Here is a 15,948-nt window from a genome sequence, read left to right as displayed (position 1 = left end):
CATGTGAGAGTTATGTTTATTTTTTAAACCATGACTAAACTACTCCTGTGCTCAGGAAATGTGGCAGCTAACTCCCCATGATTCAACTGTTGGCACTTTGGCCTTCAGGTCAGTCTCCTCACCAGTATCACCCCTCAACCAAACCCTCCAACTCTCTGCCCTTTAGTGACTACTGGGGAATGTCCAGAGAGAGGCCACCAGCCGTAACTGTTCTGCAGCAGACACAAGACCTGGCCCCCCGCTTCGTCCCTCAGTGACTTACATGGAGCACATCTTGGGGTCCTTGCAAAGTCACTGGCAGGGCTAACTGGGGTCTGGGCAGAGTTCTGACCATGGCTTGCATAGGCTGCAGCTCTGGTGCCTGAGGAGGACATGGAAAGTGGCATCTCAAACCGAGTGTGCACTTGTACTGTGGTCTCCTGAGGTGTCGGCAGGACAAGGGTGTCCAGGTTCTGACTCCCAAAGCAGAATGCATTTTTATCTCCTCTGAAGGTCAGTGTTAAGTAAAAACCAGGGGATCCCTCGGTGGCTCAGCAGTTGAGCGCCTGCCTGCCTTCAGCCCAGCGCGTGATCCTGGGGTCCCAGGATCGAGTCCCATGTCGGGCTCCCTGCATGGAGCCTGCTTCTCCCTCTGCCTGTGTCTCTGCCTATCTCTCTCTCTGTGTGTTTCTCATGAATAAATAAAATCTTTAAAAAAAAAAAAGTCAAAACCAGAGGCACAAGTATTGACACTGGGGGGCTTCCCCCCACAACTTGACTAGAGCCGTCTGGTGTGCCATGGACAGATTTACTGGCCCAAGGTGGCTTCACCTTACCGTTAGCAGGTGCCGCTGCTGGATCATCACCACCCATAATTGTGCCAGTGGTCTGGACATTACAGGGAGGAGTTCCCGCGTCCTGATTCCGAGGTAACGATTTTTCCCTCTGTCCTCTGGTTGTGGTTTTGTAATCTTTTTTGTAAACATATCTTGCGGAAGTTCCATCCGTGGCCATTCCATCAACGTTATAATTAAAAAGCAGGAAATACTGGGCATTTTGATTGCTACCTCTGGCCTCGGCGCTCACGCCGTCTGGGGAAGGCAGGCCTGTGCTCTTTCTGGTGGTTATGGTTTCAGGTGTTTGTAGAGAACCTACAGAGCCAGAGGTGGCCTTACTCCAGGAAAACACAGACTCTCTACTGGTGCCTTTGTCATTCAGCCAGGAGTCAGGGCCCTTCCGGTTGGAGGCAGGTGTCGAATCAGAAGGAAAGAAAATGCTACCTTGATGCCCATAAAAGAGATCCTCTGGACTGCCGTTCTCTGAAAACTGCCGGCTTCCTCCCACTGGACCTGTTCCTCTGAGACTATTGGCCTTAGGTGAGACCGGGGAAGGCTGAGGGCAATCCTGACTTCCCAGACGCCCAAACTTGTGGGCCAGATCCTCGACAGGCACATTATCCAGGGGAGGCCTGTGGCCCACTGGATCTGGACTGGACGAGCAGGACTTCTGAGCAGGAGCTGGAGCAGATGGAAGAAATTCTGTACTGCCCTGAAATGATCGGTCTCTGCTCTTGCTTCTACCTCTGTATGTCTTGTCTCTACGATAGGAGGGAGGAACTAGGAAAAGAAAAACCAAACAAGGAGAATGAGCATTAGCACGTTTGGGTTCTCGCCACTGTTCCTCCTCAGCTTTTCCAAGTTTGTGATCTACATTCCATCAAAATCACATGTCCCAATCTGGTGTGTAAAAGTCTTGGGAAGGGTGTTAAAGATGAAGGAGGAATCTGCTATTCTGCTAGCAGAGCAGGAAACACCCCCCCCCCCCATGGCCCAGGATGAGAGTCAGAGTGACCCTGGCTGGTCTCAACTTCTCTCCTGGGCCTCGGATGTAACCCCAAACCCCCAGGCTCTTAGCTGGGGGTGTCCACTATGCTCTGGTTCCCGTCAACATTCACCACTCTGAGGAATGGAGATGCAGACTAGTGCAGGTCAGGGAGGATTTTCCAAGTCATTTAGGTTTTGCCCATGTTGTCGAAGGTCCCCCAACAAACTAAGGATTCACACACACACAAGAAATAAATTAAAATAAAAATGAAACCACAGTAAAAAGGTCTGATTTCATTTAAACTAGAAATCTTTCCAGAGTTCTTCATCTAGTCCCCAAATATCCAAGCTTAGGTGAGAGATATCAAGAAGAATTAGCCTCTCTCAAGAAAGTTGATGAGTCCCTGGGGAAGAGGAGGGAAGGAGAGGAGTGGGCACGGGTGCTTGCAAGTGCGTGTGAAGTGTGTATGTGTGGTAGGCACGTCTGTCACATTTATGTGTGGTGTGTATTGTGCTGGGTGTGCATGCACACATGAGGTGTATATGTGTATAAGATGTACATATGCAGTGTACGTGTGTGAGACGTCAGTAAGATGTGCGTGTAGTATGAAGTATGTATGCATGTATGGTGTGAATGCATGTGTGTCTGTGTGTGGTGTGTACAAGTGTGTGGTATGTATGCCTGTATGTGGTGTATGTGTGTTGTGTGTGCATGTCTGGTATATAAGCTGGCTATTATATGTGTGGGGAAGGGCAGGAAGAGGGCCCTTCTCTTCCAAACTCAAAGGGCAGGGGTAATAGAGTAAAAGCAAACATCCTTCTCCTGCCAACAAAATAGTTAATCAAGTAAATTAACCAGAAGGGATAATACATAAGATCTCTCTCACATACCATGAATTTATATTGGGAAACTACACCAGAACACATCCCTCCAGGTGTTCCCCTGTTCAGAGAGCATTACAATGTGGGAGAAAATACACCAGATGAGGGAGCAGAACACGTAAGCTCTGCCACTATCTAGTGGTGTGAGGCCTTGAAAACATCTCTTCTATTTATTCATAGTAAAAATGATTTAAGACTGCTTACAATAAAAGTCATTTAAGAGACACCTGGGTGGCTCAGCGGTTGAGCTCTGCCTTTGGCTCAGGATATGATCCCAGGATCCCGGGATCGAGTCCTGCATTGGGCTCCCTGCGTGGAGCCTGCTTCTCCCTCTGCCTGTGTCTCTGCCTCTCTCTCTCTGTGTCTCTCATGAATAAATAAGTAAAATCTTTTTAAAAAATAAATTAAAATAAAAGTCATTTAATATTTCTGACCCTCAGTCTCCTTAATCAATTGAGGCTAATAATATGCCTGTCTTCATGGCTTTGCCATCAGGAAGAACGATGAGATATTTTGGGTGAAAAAATTCCTGGTTAATTATAAAGCATTTCTCAAATATAAAGAAGTGTAATTGTTTATTACGTATTATAGAATCTTAAAATTATATATTCTATCCACTTTGTAAAATTCACCTCCTCTCTCCATGCTCTCTCTCTCTCTCAAATAAATAAAAAAAAACTTTAAAAAAATTTTAAAAATTAAAAAAGGGGTGCCTGAGTGGCTCAGTCAGTTAAGTATCTGCCTATGGCTAAGGTCATGATGCCAGGGTCCTGGGATCCAGCCCTGCACTGGGCTCCCTGCTCAGCGGGGAGTCTGCTTCTCCTTCTCCTGCTTCCTCTGTGCTCTCTCTCTCAAATAAATAAATAAATAAAATCTTGACAAATAAATAAATAATAAAATCCACCTCTTTAACATCCATTTCAGAAAGGCATAAAAAATTGCAAGTGTTGATATTATTAAACAATGTGAAAATGATTAAGGAATAGAACCGACCATTTCATATTCATTAGGATGGCTGTTAACCTGAAAATCGAAAATAACACGTATTGGTGAGGAAATGGAGAAACTGGAACCCTGGAGCACTGATGGCGGGAATACAAAATAGCGGAGCTGCTATGAAAATGGGATGACAGTTCCTCAAAAAATTGAACATAGAATGACTACATGATTTAGCAACTCCACTTCCAGGTGCATACTCAAAAGAATCGAAGGCAAGGCCTCAAGCAGATATTTGTACACCCATGTTCACAGCAGTATTATTCACAGTAGCTAAAGGTAGAAGCCACTCAAGTATCCAACCACAGATGAATGGATAAACAAAACATGGCATATACACACAGTGGAATGTTATGCAAAGTGAAATAAGCCAGTGTCATAAAAAGACAAATCTCATACGATTCTAATTGTATTTGGTATCTAGAGAATTCGTCTTCATGAAAACAGAAAGTAGAACGGTGGTTGTCAGGGCTGAGGGGGAGGAGGAAATGAGTATTGTTTCATAGGTATAGAGTTTCAGTTCTGCAAGATAAAGTGAGTTTTAGAGATGGGCTGCAAAGCAAAACAACATAAGTGTACTTAACACCACTGAACACTTAGAAATGGTTCAGATGGTAAATTTTGTTATGTATATTTTTACCACAATTTTAAAAATTATATGTATAATTTTGTATATATTCCTTTTTTAAAAAAAGGAAGGATATGCTATCACATAGGTGCGTTGAACCTTGAAGACATTACATGGAAATGAAATTAGCTCATCACAAAAAATATAAATCCTGTATCACTCCACCTCTATGAGGATGTTGGAGAAGTCAAATTCATAGAGACAAGAAAATACAACGCAGTTGCCAGGTGCAGGCACAAAGAAGGGGGTCATTGTGTACTGGGGTACATAGCATGCATTTGGGAAGATGGAAAAGCTCTGGGGATGGATGGTGGTCGTGGCCGGCAACAGTGTGAACGTAATACCACTGAAATACCACTGAACTGTACACTGAAAAATAGTTAAAAGGGTCAATTTTATGTTATATCATAGACAATTTAAAAGGTAAAAATGAATAAATTTTTCAAGAAATAGTACTGAGAGGCAGCCCCGGTGATGCAGTGGTTTGGCACCGCCTGCAGCCTGGGGCGTGATCCTGGAGACCCGGGATCGAGTCCCACGTTGGGCTCCCTGCATGGAGCCTGCTTCTCCCTCTGCCTGTGTCTCTGCCTCTCTCCCTGCCTCTCTCTTTGTGTTGCTCATGAATAAATATATAAAATCTTAAAAAAAAAAAAAAGAAAGAAATAGTACTGAGGACTGCAAATTAAATTGTGTATAGTTTTGCATTAATGCTAGATTTCCTGTATTAATTGTATTGTCGTTATGGAAGAGGGTGGTCTTGTTTTATTAAGGAAGTGCATGTTTATATATAGAGATGTGGAGGTATGACTGCATACCTCAAATGCTCTAACCACAAAAATGTTATGTGTGTGTGTGTATCAGTGTGGATATGTGTACAGATACTGAGAGAAAGTGACAAAACAATCGCAACAAAATGTTATTGGGACAAAATGTTAACAGCTGGTGGGGGGAAAAAAGCTTTATGATTAGCTTTTAGAAAAATTATAAACATTTTAACAAATTGGGGTAAGTGGATAGTGCTTAGCATGAAAATCAAATTGCAAAATTGCATACATACTGTGATTATAATTAAGTAAAAATTACGTATCCATAGAGACAAGGTCTGCAAGCAAAAATAGCTTGACATGGGGAGGTAGAAGGATTATAGGTAAAGATACACTTCCCTTGTGATTTCTGTTTCTTCTGTTAATGAAAAAGGAGAAAGCATGTACCTCTGTACCCGGAGTGTTTCTTTCGGCTGTGCTTGTTGTTGAAGATGTCCTGGATGTTCTGAACCACGCTGGGGCTCAGGCCGTGCTCCCTCATGATCGCCAGCACCCTTCTATCCATCAGGTTATGGGACCTGAGGCAGTTGGCATACCCACAATTCCCTCGGGTAAAGTGCTCACAGATGTGGAGCCTTTCACACTGTGGATACTTGTCACAAATAACTTTTCGACCCTCTCCCTTATAATTTTTGCATATCTGCAGAAGAGAGAAACAGAGACAACTATGTTGCCAGAGACAATACACCTTCCCGCACCTGCCACATATTCACTAGGGAAAGCCTACGTATACAAAAAAGTTAGCTGTAAGCAGAGATCTACTGAAGGAAAAAAATATATGTGTCTTCCACAACCTGTGATGAGTTGTATTCAACTGATTTTTTTTTAAGATTTTATTTATTTATTCATGAGAGACAGAGACACAGGCAGAGGGAGAAGCAGGCTCCATGCAGGGAGCCTGATGCAGGACTTGATCCCAGGATTCCAGGATCACGCCCTGGGCCAAAGGCAGACGCTAAACCACAGAGCCACCCAGGCATCCCGTATTCAACTGACAATTTATTTGCAGTAGAAGAGGCCTGCAAACTAACTGAAACACGAATTTAATAACTGGAAGAATTAAAATAAGATGGCCATGGCCAGCCACAGATAGGACCAAATAAGACCCAAAGGTAGCCCTATGTTACAAAGGAACCCCAAGGAGGAAGACTATCAAGTCATTTTGCAATTAAAGGGACATGTGAAGGGCACCTGGCTGGCTTGGATGGTGGAGCATGTGTCTCTTGATCTGGGGGTTGTGAGTTCAAGTCCCACGTTGGGTGGAGAGAGGACTTAAAAAAAAAGCTTCAAAAAAAATAAAAATAAATAAAAAATAAATAAAAGCTTCGAAAAAGGGGCGCCTGGGTGGCTGTCAGTTAGATGTCTGCCTTCAGCTTAGGTCATGATCCTAGGTCCTGGGATAGAGCCCTGTATCGGACTCCCTGCTCAGTGGGGAGCCTGCCTCTCCTTCTCCCTCTGCCTCTCTACTTCGTGATTTCTCTCTCTCATGAATAAATAAAATCTTAAAAAAAAAAAAAAAGCTTCAAAAAAAAAAAAGGGACATGTGGGTCTTACCGCAACCGTTGTCTCTGCTAGGCAAAACATGACAAAGTCTCTTAAAAGGTCAACTAAAGAAGGTAATTTTCATATTCCTATTTAAATAGATACATCTACCCAGCTAGCTCTGCAGACATAGAGTCCTTGCTGAAAAGAAGGCATAAGTTGGGGGCCTGGGTGGCTCAGTAGGGTAAGCAGCTGCCTTCAACTTAGGTCATGATCCCAGGATCCTGGGTTCTAGCCCCACCATGGGCTCCCTGCTCCATGGGGAGCCTGCTTTTCCCTCTCCCTCTGCCTGCATGCTGCTGCTCCCCCTGCTTGTGTGATCTCCCTCTCTCTTTCTCTCTCTATGTAAAATAAATAAATAAAATATTAAAAAAAAGAAGGCATAAGTATTTCTTACTGAAATACTGTCCCAGAGACCAGACCATATGATTTTAAAGTCCACAGGCGCAGAACCAGCTGTGGGGACCTCACCTGAATTATTACTCCCAGTCTCTGTTTCCTTCACTGTGAAGGAGGAAAATAGTTGCTCTGTCCACATAACCCAAGTTATTGAGCAGATTAAATAATAATATATGTAAATACATTGTGTAAAATATAAAATGTGCTGCGAATGTTTGAATCACTACATAAAAGAATCCTAAAGATCAAAACATGTATACATTGTTTCAACACACTGAGTACATCAGATCAGCCTGGTTCACTGTGATTTCTCTGGGTGGCAATGACATGAGAATCAGACTCCAGCAACGACAATTTAGGTACACCCTAACCCTAACCCTAACCCTGACCCTAACCCTAACCCTAATGAGAATCAGACTCCAGCAACGACCATTTAGGTACACAGACAACTTCAAAAACCTGATTCAAACAGGCATCATTGCCACGAAGCCTACTACACAGATTCTAGGCTCTAGAACCACCAGGGCTCAAAGTGTGATTCCTGGGGGCACCTAAGTGGCCCAGGTCATGATCTCAGGGTCCTGAGATCGAGCCCTGCATCCCATCCTTCCCCCAGCTTGGGCTCTCTCTCTCTTTCAAAAAAAATAAAGAAATAATCTTTAAAAAACAAAAAGGAAGCCAAAAAACCAAAAACAACAACAAAGTGTGGTCCCTGGACTGGCAGGGTCAACTCCACCTGGAAACTTATCAGAAATGCAAATCCAGGGCAGCCCCGGTGGCTCAGCAGTTTAGCGCCACCTTCAGCCAGGGCGTGATCCTGGAGTCCCGGGATCAAGACTCACATCTGGCTCCCTGCATGGAGCCTGCTTCTCCCTCTGCCTGTGTCTCTGCTTCTTTCTATATATCTCTCATGAATAAATTAAAAAAAAAAAAAAAAAGAAAGAAAGAAATGCAAATCCTCAGACCCTTCTCCATATACAGTCAGAGCCCCCAGAGGTGGGACCCAGCACTCTGGTTCAACAAACCCTCTAGGCGATTCTGATGCTCACTAAAGTTCCAAAACCAAGGCCCTGGGAGAAGAAGAATAATTAGCGGCTTCACAAATGATACTCTGGTTAACAATCCTAGGACTGTCCTAATGAATAAGTAAGAGTGCTCCTGCCTTTATTAGGCTAGAGCAAATGACAGCATTTCTACCTTTAATAAGCACATTTAAATTTTACAAGCGTATAAACCAAGAAGTCTGGTTTGCCTGATGCTTTTATGTTCTCACAGGTCAAGGCAAAGTGAAAAAGTGAGGACACTTTCAGGTGTTAGGGCAGGAATGTGTCTTGTCCACAGCTGCCCTCAGGATTTAACTCCATGCCTACCACCTGCAGGCACTCCTAAATGTTAGCTGAACGAATGTAAAACATCAAATGAAGTGAGACCCAGGATTACATGCTTTGTCCGTGATCACAGAAGTAGTTGGTAGCAGAATTAGGACTTTTTTTTTTTTTAAGATTTTATTTTTTATTCATGAGAGACACACAGAGAGGCGGAGACACAGGCAGAGGGAGAAACAGGCTCCCTGCAGGGAGCCCAATATGGGACTCGATCCCAGGACCCCAGGATCATGCCCTGGCCCGAAGGCAGGCACCAAACCGCTGAGCCACCCAGGGATCCCCTGAGACACCCCTTTAGAGCCTTCTCTTGCCCAGCCTTTTCAAATACACATCCATGCTACCAATGCTCTTGTCGATTTTCCACTATAGGAACCAGCTCCTCAGACCTCTAGTCCGGTAAACATTGCAGTCTCCCCATCTACAATCTCAGCCCTGATAAGTGGTAAATGGCAAACAAGCTATTAGCTAAAAAGTAAACCAGGCATGGACCTCCCCACCCCACTCACTAATTCTGAGTACTCAATTCTTTTTTTTTTTTAAATTATTTATTTATTTATTCATGATAGTTACAGAAAGAGAGACAGAGACACAGACAGAGGGAGAAGCAGGCTCCACGCAGAGAGCCCGACGCGGGACTCGATCCCGGGTCTCCAGGATCGCGCCCCGGGCCAAAGGCAGGCGCCAAACCGCTGCGCCACCCAGGGATCCCTGAGTACTCAATTCTTACAACGAAAAGGCACTCTCTTCTTTGGACTCTCTACATGGTAAAAGGATGGTAAGAGGGCCCTCACAGAGATTTTGTCAATAGGTTCTTCTAGGATCCCTCAGCAACAGCAACGTCTAGTAGGTTCTTTTTATTTTTTAAGATTTCACTTATTTATTCATGGTATCTCTTCCATTCTCTGGGAAGCAGGTCAGCAATTAAGAACCTACTAGATTCGGGCACCTAGGTGGCTCAGTGGTTGAGCCTCTGCTTTTGGCTCAGGTAATGATCCCGGGAGTCCTAGGGAGGCTGCTTCGCCCTCTGCCTATGTCTCTGCCAATCTCTCTCTGTGTCTCTCATGATTAAATAAATAAAATCTTAAAAAAAAAAAAAAAAAAAGACCATCTCCTTCCAGGAAGCTACTTAGATGTACAGCATCAACTAGTTCTAATACTGTATCTTCAGATCACCTCAAATGGGAAGGAAATTGCTAGAATCTATAGGTCACTTAGCAACAGCCACCTGTTGATTGCTATCTGCAGAGCCTGGGTGGTGATTTTGAGTCTTTTATGGTCCTATTCCAACCCATCCATGACACAACACTGCCAATAATATTGTCTCTGTGGCTTATAACGAAGGAATCACAACTTACCTCAGGCAAAAAAAAAGGGTCACTTTGGATGAGGAGCACTGCTAATTCCTCTTTGTTCAGTCCAGAGAGCTCATGGTTTTTCAGGACCTTGAAGTTCTCTTCTGAGAGAACCTCATGAGAATATTTGCACAAATTCCTGGAAGAAAACAACAATTGTCAGTGTTTCCACTTCACAGAAGTAAAGAAAAACAAATCATTTGGGCCCACATCCTTTGGTATGGAATCCTGCCTAAAGAAGACACTTTAAAAATATAAATTGATGAAACACCTAATGGGCATACAGGAATTGTTTTTAATGATTTTATTTGTTTATTTATTTGAGACAGAGTGCGCACACATTGTGGGCAAGCAGCGAGCAGGCTCTCCACTGAGCATGGAGCCCTATGCAGAGGGCTCAATTCCACAACCCCGAAATCACAGCCTGAGCTGAAACCAAGAGTTGGACATTCAACTGAATGAGCCAAGCAAGTGTCCCTGGGGATGGTTTTTTTTTCCCCACAAATTATACACATCTATATTTTAAATTGTTGCAATACTTCTTTAAACAGTATCTCCTCTAGTATACATTACTAAAGGGAAAAAACTGGTGAAATAAATTTATTGGAAATGATTGCCCACTGAGGGACAAAGAATAATTAGGATAATATATCTATGGACTTGGGGCACCTCGCTGGCTCAGTGCATAGGGCATGTGACTCTTGATTTCAGACTTGTGAGTTCAAGCCCAATGTCAGGTGCAGGGATTACCTAAAAATAAATTTTTTTTTCTAAAAATAAAATCTTTAAAAAAAAAAAACATGCATCTGTGGACTGAAAATAAAGGTTAATGGGAAAAGAGACTTCATTTATCAAATGTTTTAATGATACAAAATTATTCATTGCTTTATTTCTATATCTTATATACGAATGTATACCTATATGATCTGTGACTAGAAAGGAATAGAATGAGCTCTTAGTTGTATGTTTCAAACAACTCTACAGAAAAAGATAATAATGCCTTCCTTTTAAGACATTGATGATCTAGGTCCACACTGTCCAAGAGAACACACTCTATGATGATGGAATTGCTCTATAATCTGAGCTTGCCAAATATGGCCACCAAGTACTTGAAATATAGCTAGTAAGACTTAAGAACTAATTTTCTATTTTACTTTTTTAAGTTAATAAATTTAAATTTCAATAGCACCCATGACTAGTGGCTACCATCTCGCTGGCAGAGACCTAGGTCTCCTGTATCCAAAGTATAGTGGGATAACCTATCGCATCACCATCACCTCTCTGGGAGCTTGTCAGAAATTTAGAGTTTCAGGCCCTAGCCTGGTTATACTGAACCAAAATCTGCCATTCAGCAACATCCCCCAATGACTTAATGACATTAAGGTCCAAGAAGCACTGATTTAGATCACTGAGAAACCCTGATAGCAATGTTGTTTTCATTAAGCAAATGTAATTTGGCAGTTACCAGAGTCCACATAACAAACTCATTCCATTCTTTAACTTATGTATGCTACCTACAATTATTGCCAAAGTCCTCAGATTTATGGTTTTAGTGGTTATTAATATGATGGGATATTAATACTTTCTAGTTTGTACAACCATCATCAAATTATAAGGTGGTTAGGTAATGGCCGGATTTTCACTACATAGGTAGCGTGGCTACGATCGCCTTTCTACAAATAACCTTCCATCTTTTACAATATTTTCCTGAGATTTATTCCTTTGGGAGTATTGCCTCAAAGAACAGTAATTTTCTTGGCAGCTTGTTTCATTTTGATCTACTGCTCTCCAGGAAACATACCAGCAATCTGAGTGTGTCTGTTTCCCTGCAAACACATTAAAAAGGAGTTTTATCACTTTTGCTACTTCAGTAGGTAAAAAATAGACTTATGCTTTTAATTTGCACTTAATTTATTAACAAGACTGAAATATTCCCAAATGTTGGCTTGATGCTTAATTTCCCTACTTACTGGGGATCCCTGGGTGGCGCAGCGGTTTGGCGCCTGCCTTTGGCCCAGGGCGCGATCCTGGGGACCCGGGATCGAGTCCCACATCAGGCTCCCGGTGCATGGAGCCTGCTTCTCCCTCCGCCTGTGTCTCTGCCTCTCTCTCTCTCTCTGTGACTATCATAAATAAATTTAAAAAAATTAAAAAAAAAAAATTTCCCTACTTACTCCTTAGGTTCCTTACATCTTTACTATTTGTTTACATTCTTTAACTGTTTACCTATAGTAGAGAATGGTTACTGACAGATTTATAGTTGTTCTTTATACTTTCATTATTTTTTAAAATTTTTTTTATTTATTTGAAAGAGAGAGAGCACAAGCTGGGGGCGGGGGCAGTGGTGGAGCAGCAGAGGGAGAGGGAGAAGCAGGCTCCCCACTGAGCAGGGAGCCTGATCCAGAGCTTGACCCCAGCAGGATCATGACCTGAGCTGAAGGCAGATGTCTAACTGTCTGAGCCACCCAGGTACCCCTGTCTTTATACTTTTAAAAATTAATCATTACCAGCCTTATTTATTTCAAGTAGTTTTGCATTTTTTCCCTTTCTACTGAGAACTTTAATTAATTTGCTGTTGCTGAATTTCTTTCTTCCTTTTTTTTTTTAAGATTTTATTCATGAGGGATCCCTGGGTGGCGCAGCGGTTTGGCGCCTGCCTTTGGCCCAGGGCGCGATCCTGGAGACCCGGGATCGAGTCCCACATCAGGCTCCCAGTGCATGGGGCCTGCTTCTTCCTCTGCCTGTGTCTCTGCCTCTCTTTTTCTCTCTCTCTCTGTGTCTCTCATGAATAAAATCTTTTTTTTTTTAATTTTATTTATGATAGTCACAGAGAGAGAGAGAGAGGCAGAGACACAGGCAGAGGAAGAAGCAGGCCCCATGCAGGGAGCCCGAGGTGGGACTCGATCCTGTGTCTCCAGGATCACACCCTGGGTGGAAGGCGGCGCTAAACCACTGAGCCACCTGGGCTGCCCATTGTTGCTGAATTTCTGTATAATCAGACCCTTCCAATTTGCCTTTCAATTCCTCCACCATAGTGGGATAAATATAATAGACCATTTTGTTTCACTTATAAAAGAGATATCTTCAGCTTTAATTCTTTAAAACATCTGGAGCTTATCATGACAAGTAGTGTCAGAAAGGGACAGAAATGCTTTACATCAACTTTTCTCAATAACAATTCTGTTCTTTTTTTTAAGAGGGGAAGGAAGGAAGGGGAGGGACAGAGGGAGAGAGAGAGACAGAGAGAGAGAGAGAGAGAATCATAAGCAGGCTCCATGCCCAGTGCAGAGCCCGCCTCAGGGCTCAGTCTTATAACCCTGAGATCATGACCTGAACCAAAATCAAGAGTCGGACACTTAGCTGACTGAGCCACCCAGGCACCCCTCAATAATAATTCTATTAAATAGGATTCTTTTCTTTTTATTCTGTTATCCTGGACTATTTTGCGTTAATCTTGTAAACGATTTAGAACTGTCACAATCTCTATTGCGATTTTATCAATCTACTGTTCTGCTTTGAATCTAATACAACTTAAATCTCCTTTGCACAATATTTTAAATATTAACAGAGTAATTTGTCACATCACTGGTTTGCTCCTTTTCCAAAAACTCTTTAGTGTGCTTACCTATCATTTTCTCTATAGAAATTATTATGGTTTTGTCAATTTCCAGGAAAATATCATATTGAGAATCTAATTTATGTTAACTCCAGAAATTAGATCAGATATTATGCCATCTTAAGTTCATTAATTAATCTTCTGATTCTGGAACAGAAACTCTCTCCATTTATTCAAGTTCTATTTTCCTTATAGAGAATTAAAATCTTTCTTTTCTTTTTCTAAGATTATTTATTAATTATTTATTTATTCATGAGAGACACAGACAGAAAGAGAGAGGCAGAGACACAGGCCGAGGGAGAAGCAGGCTCCAGCAGGGAGCCTGATGTGGGACTCAATTCCAGGTCCCCAGGATCAGGCCCTGGGCCAAAGACAGTGCTAAACCGCTGAGCCACCCAGGCTGCCCAAAATCTTCCTTTTAATAGTTTTCTTTCATTTCCAAAATATTAAACATTTATCTGTTGCCACTATTTTTTAGTTGTTTGTTACTAATAAGCAGAAATGCAAACAACTTTGCAAAATTATCTTACTGAAGCTGATAATGTTTTTAATGTAAACATCTAGATAAAAGTCTTTCTCCACGAATTAATCTTTACAAGTCATTTACTCTGGGCACCCGGCTGGCTCAGTCAGTAGAGCATGCAACTCTTGATGAGTTTGAGCCCCACATTGGGTGCAGAGATTACTTTTTTTTTTTTTTTTTAATTTATGATAGTCACAGAGAGAGAGAGAGAGAGAGAGGCTGAGACACAGGCAGAGGGAGAAGCAGGCTCCATGCACTGGGAGCCTGACGTGGGATTCGATCCTGGGTCTCCAGGATCGCGCCCTGGGCCAAAGGCAGGCGCTAAACCGCTGCGCCACCCAGGGATCCCCAGAGATTACTTTTAAAAAATAGAAGCTGCTATTCAAATGCTGCTTGTGTATGAGACATTTCTGAAACCCTCTGGAATTGCCTTCAGATCTAGCTGTGGAACCTCCTAAAAATTTTTAAAAATCACAGAATCAACGACTGTGTCTGCTACCATCTGAGCCCTTAAACCCCAACCAGCTCTCCCTTGCACTTTGCTTCATGGAGAGAGAAGACACGGGCCACTGGTCAGGCTCTGGTAACAGCCTCCATCCGAGCCATTTCCTCAGGCGGTCCCTTCTAGGTCTCTGGCACTCCTGGATAAAGCTGACTTCAGCTCTCTCAGCTGGTTTTGGGGTTCTGTGATCCCATAACTGCTCCCAACAGTCTCCACCCCCCCAGAGCCCTCAGCAGCTGGGCTAGACTCCACCCTAACACTCCTCCCACTGTGGGAAGAATCTCAAGAGAACTTACAGCAGGGGGAGGACTCAGCCTCCGGCCCAGGCCCCCCCATCGCCAGATGAATGTGAGACCCCTTAACTATAATGCCTCTCACTCCACTGGCCAGTGCCAACAATGATCCCCTTGCCCTGGAGCTGACGATAACCTCGTTGAAACAAACACCCCCCTGCGAGGCAGGTTCCACCTGTCTCAGAGATACATGACAACTGTGACTGGAAAGGAGTTTAGAACCTTTACTTTCCCTTTAGCTCCATCCAGTCATCCTGAACTGGGTGCCAAGACTATGGCACCCCTCTGACGGCCAAATGAGGATCATAGAAGAGCACCCGGCCCCTCTCCAGGTCACAGCTAGATGCAGCAATGGTCCTATCTGTCCCAGCTGAGGAAGAGGAAGAGGCCACGTCCAAGGTCCCTGAAGTCAACGTTTCCTCTAAATAAAGGCCACCAGGCAGCCTAATGGTTCTGTCTGGAGCCCTGAGTCTCTAGGCTTCTCCAAGCTCACCTAAGGCCCTCATGTCTGGCAGAATGGCCCGCCTAGCACACACTTGCTGGCTGGGTCCCTGCTGCTGCCTGTCTGAAGGCTGGGTTTCCCTAGTCACTTCTTACCTCCATCCTCAGGCAAACTGCTCATTCCTCCAGATTTGGGACACTCACCCTGCATCCAGCTTCGGTCTCCAATATCTCTGTATAGTTGTTTAGCCCTGGTGTCTGACGAGCAGCCTCCTCCCTGGGAGGCCCTACTCCATTTTCCCACATTCCCCTGACTTCTCCCCACTTCTCGGAGGCTTTCTCTTTGCCCTCATTTCAGCATATTGGTCAGCCACGAGGCTGGGGCAGTTTGTGCTCATCTCTTTGGGAGCAAACCCAGGAAGACAAAACAAAAAGACGTTTATTACATGCGCACTAAGTGCCAGGAACTCTGCATCTATTATTTAATAAGTAACACGGTAAGCCTCTGAGGAAGCAGTTTACTTTTTATACTTTGGGAAACTGAGGCTGATAAAATGAGAAATGAGAAAAATAAAACGAGAAATCAAAGGCAACTCAAATAAGAGGAAGACCTGGTATGTGAACCCCGATCTCAAAAACAAATAAACAAAGCCTAATCTGGAAAAACAAAAATGGATCAAAACTTTTTCAAACCAAAAAAGGGAGGGGGCAGGAGAAAGAGAAGAAAAAGAAAGACAACGAAGAAGATGACGAAGACAAAGAA

The 15,948-nt window shown here is 43.4% G+C and overlaps 1 protein-coding gene across 2 annotated transcripts in view; it reads right to left on the bottom strand.

Moving 5' to 3' along the window:
• Positions 1-15,948, bottom strand: part of ZC3HAV1 (zinc finger CCCH-type containing, antiviral 1) — a 61,866-nt gene that overhangs the window by 32,847 nt on the left and 13,071 nt on the right. Inside the window, exons 2-5 of one of the 2 annotated variants that reach the window (XM_025982146.2) lie at positions 9,814-9,949; positions 5,520-5,772; positions 816-1,595; positions 263-361 (exon numbers count right to left, since the gene is read on the bottom strand). In XM_025982146.2, coding sequence (XP_025837931.2) covers positions 263-361; positions 816-1,595; positions 5,520-5,772; positions 9,814-9,949 — 1,268 coding nt within the window. The remainder of the gene's footprint in view (positions 1-262; positions 362-815; positions 1,596-5,519; positions 5,773-9,813; positions 9,950-15,948) is intronic. The other variant, XM_025982147.2, reaches the window with a different exon arrangement.

Source organism: Vulpes vulpes, chromosome 7, assembly GCF_048418805.1.
Source record: "Vulpes vulpes isolate BD-2025 chromosome 7, VulVul3, whole genome shotgun sequence".
Classification (NCBI taxonomy): Eukaryota; Metazoa; Chordata; class Mammalia; order Carnivora; family Canidae; genus Vulpes; species Vulpes vulpes.
This window is presented reverse-complemented; position numbering and strand designations above follow the sequence as displayed.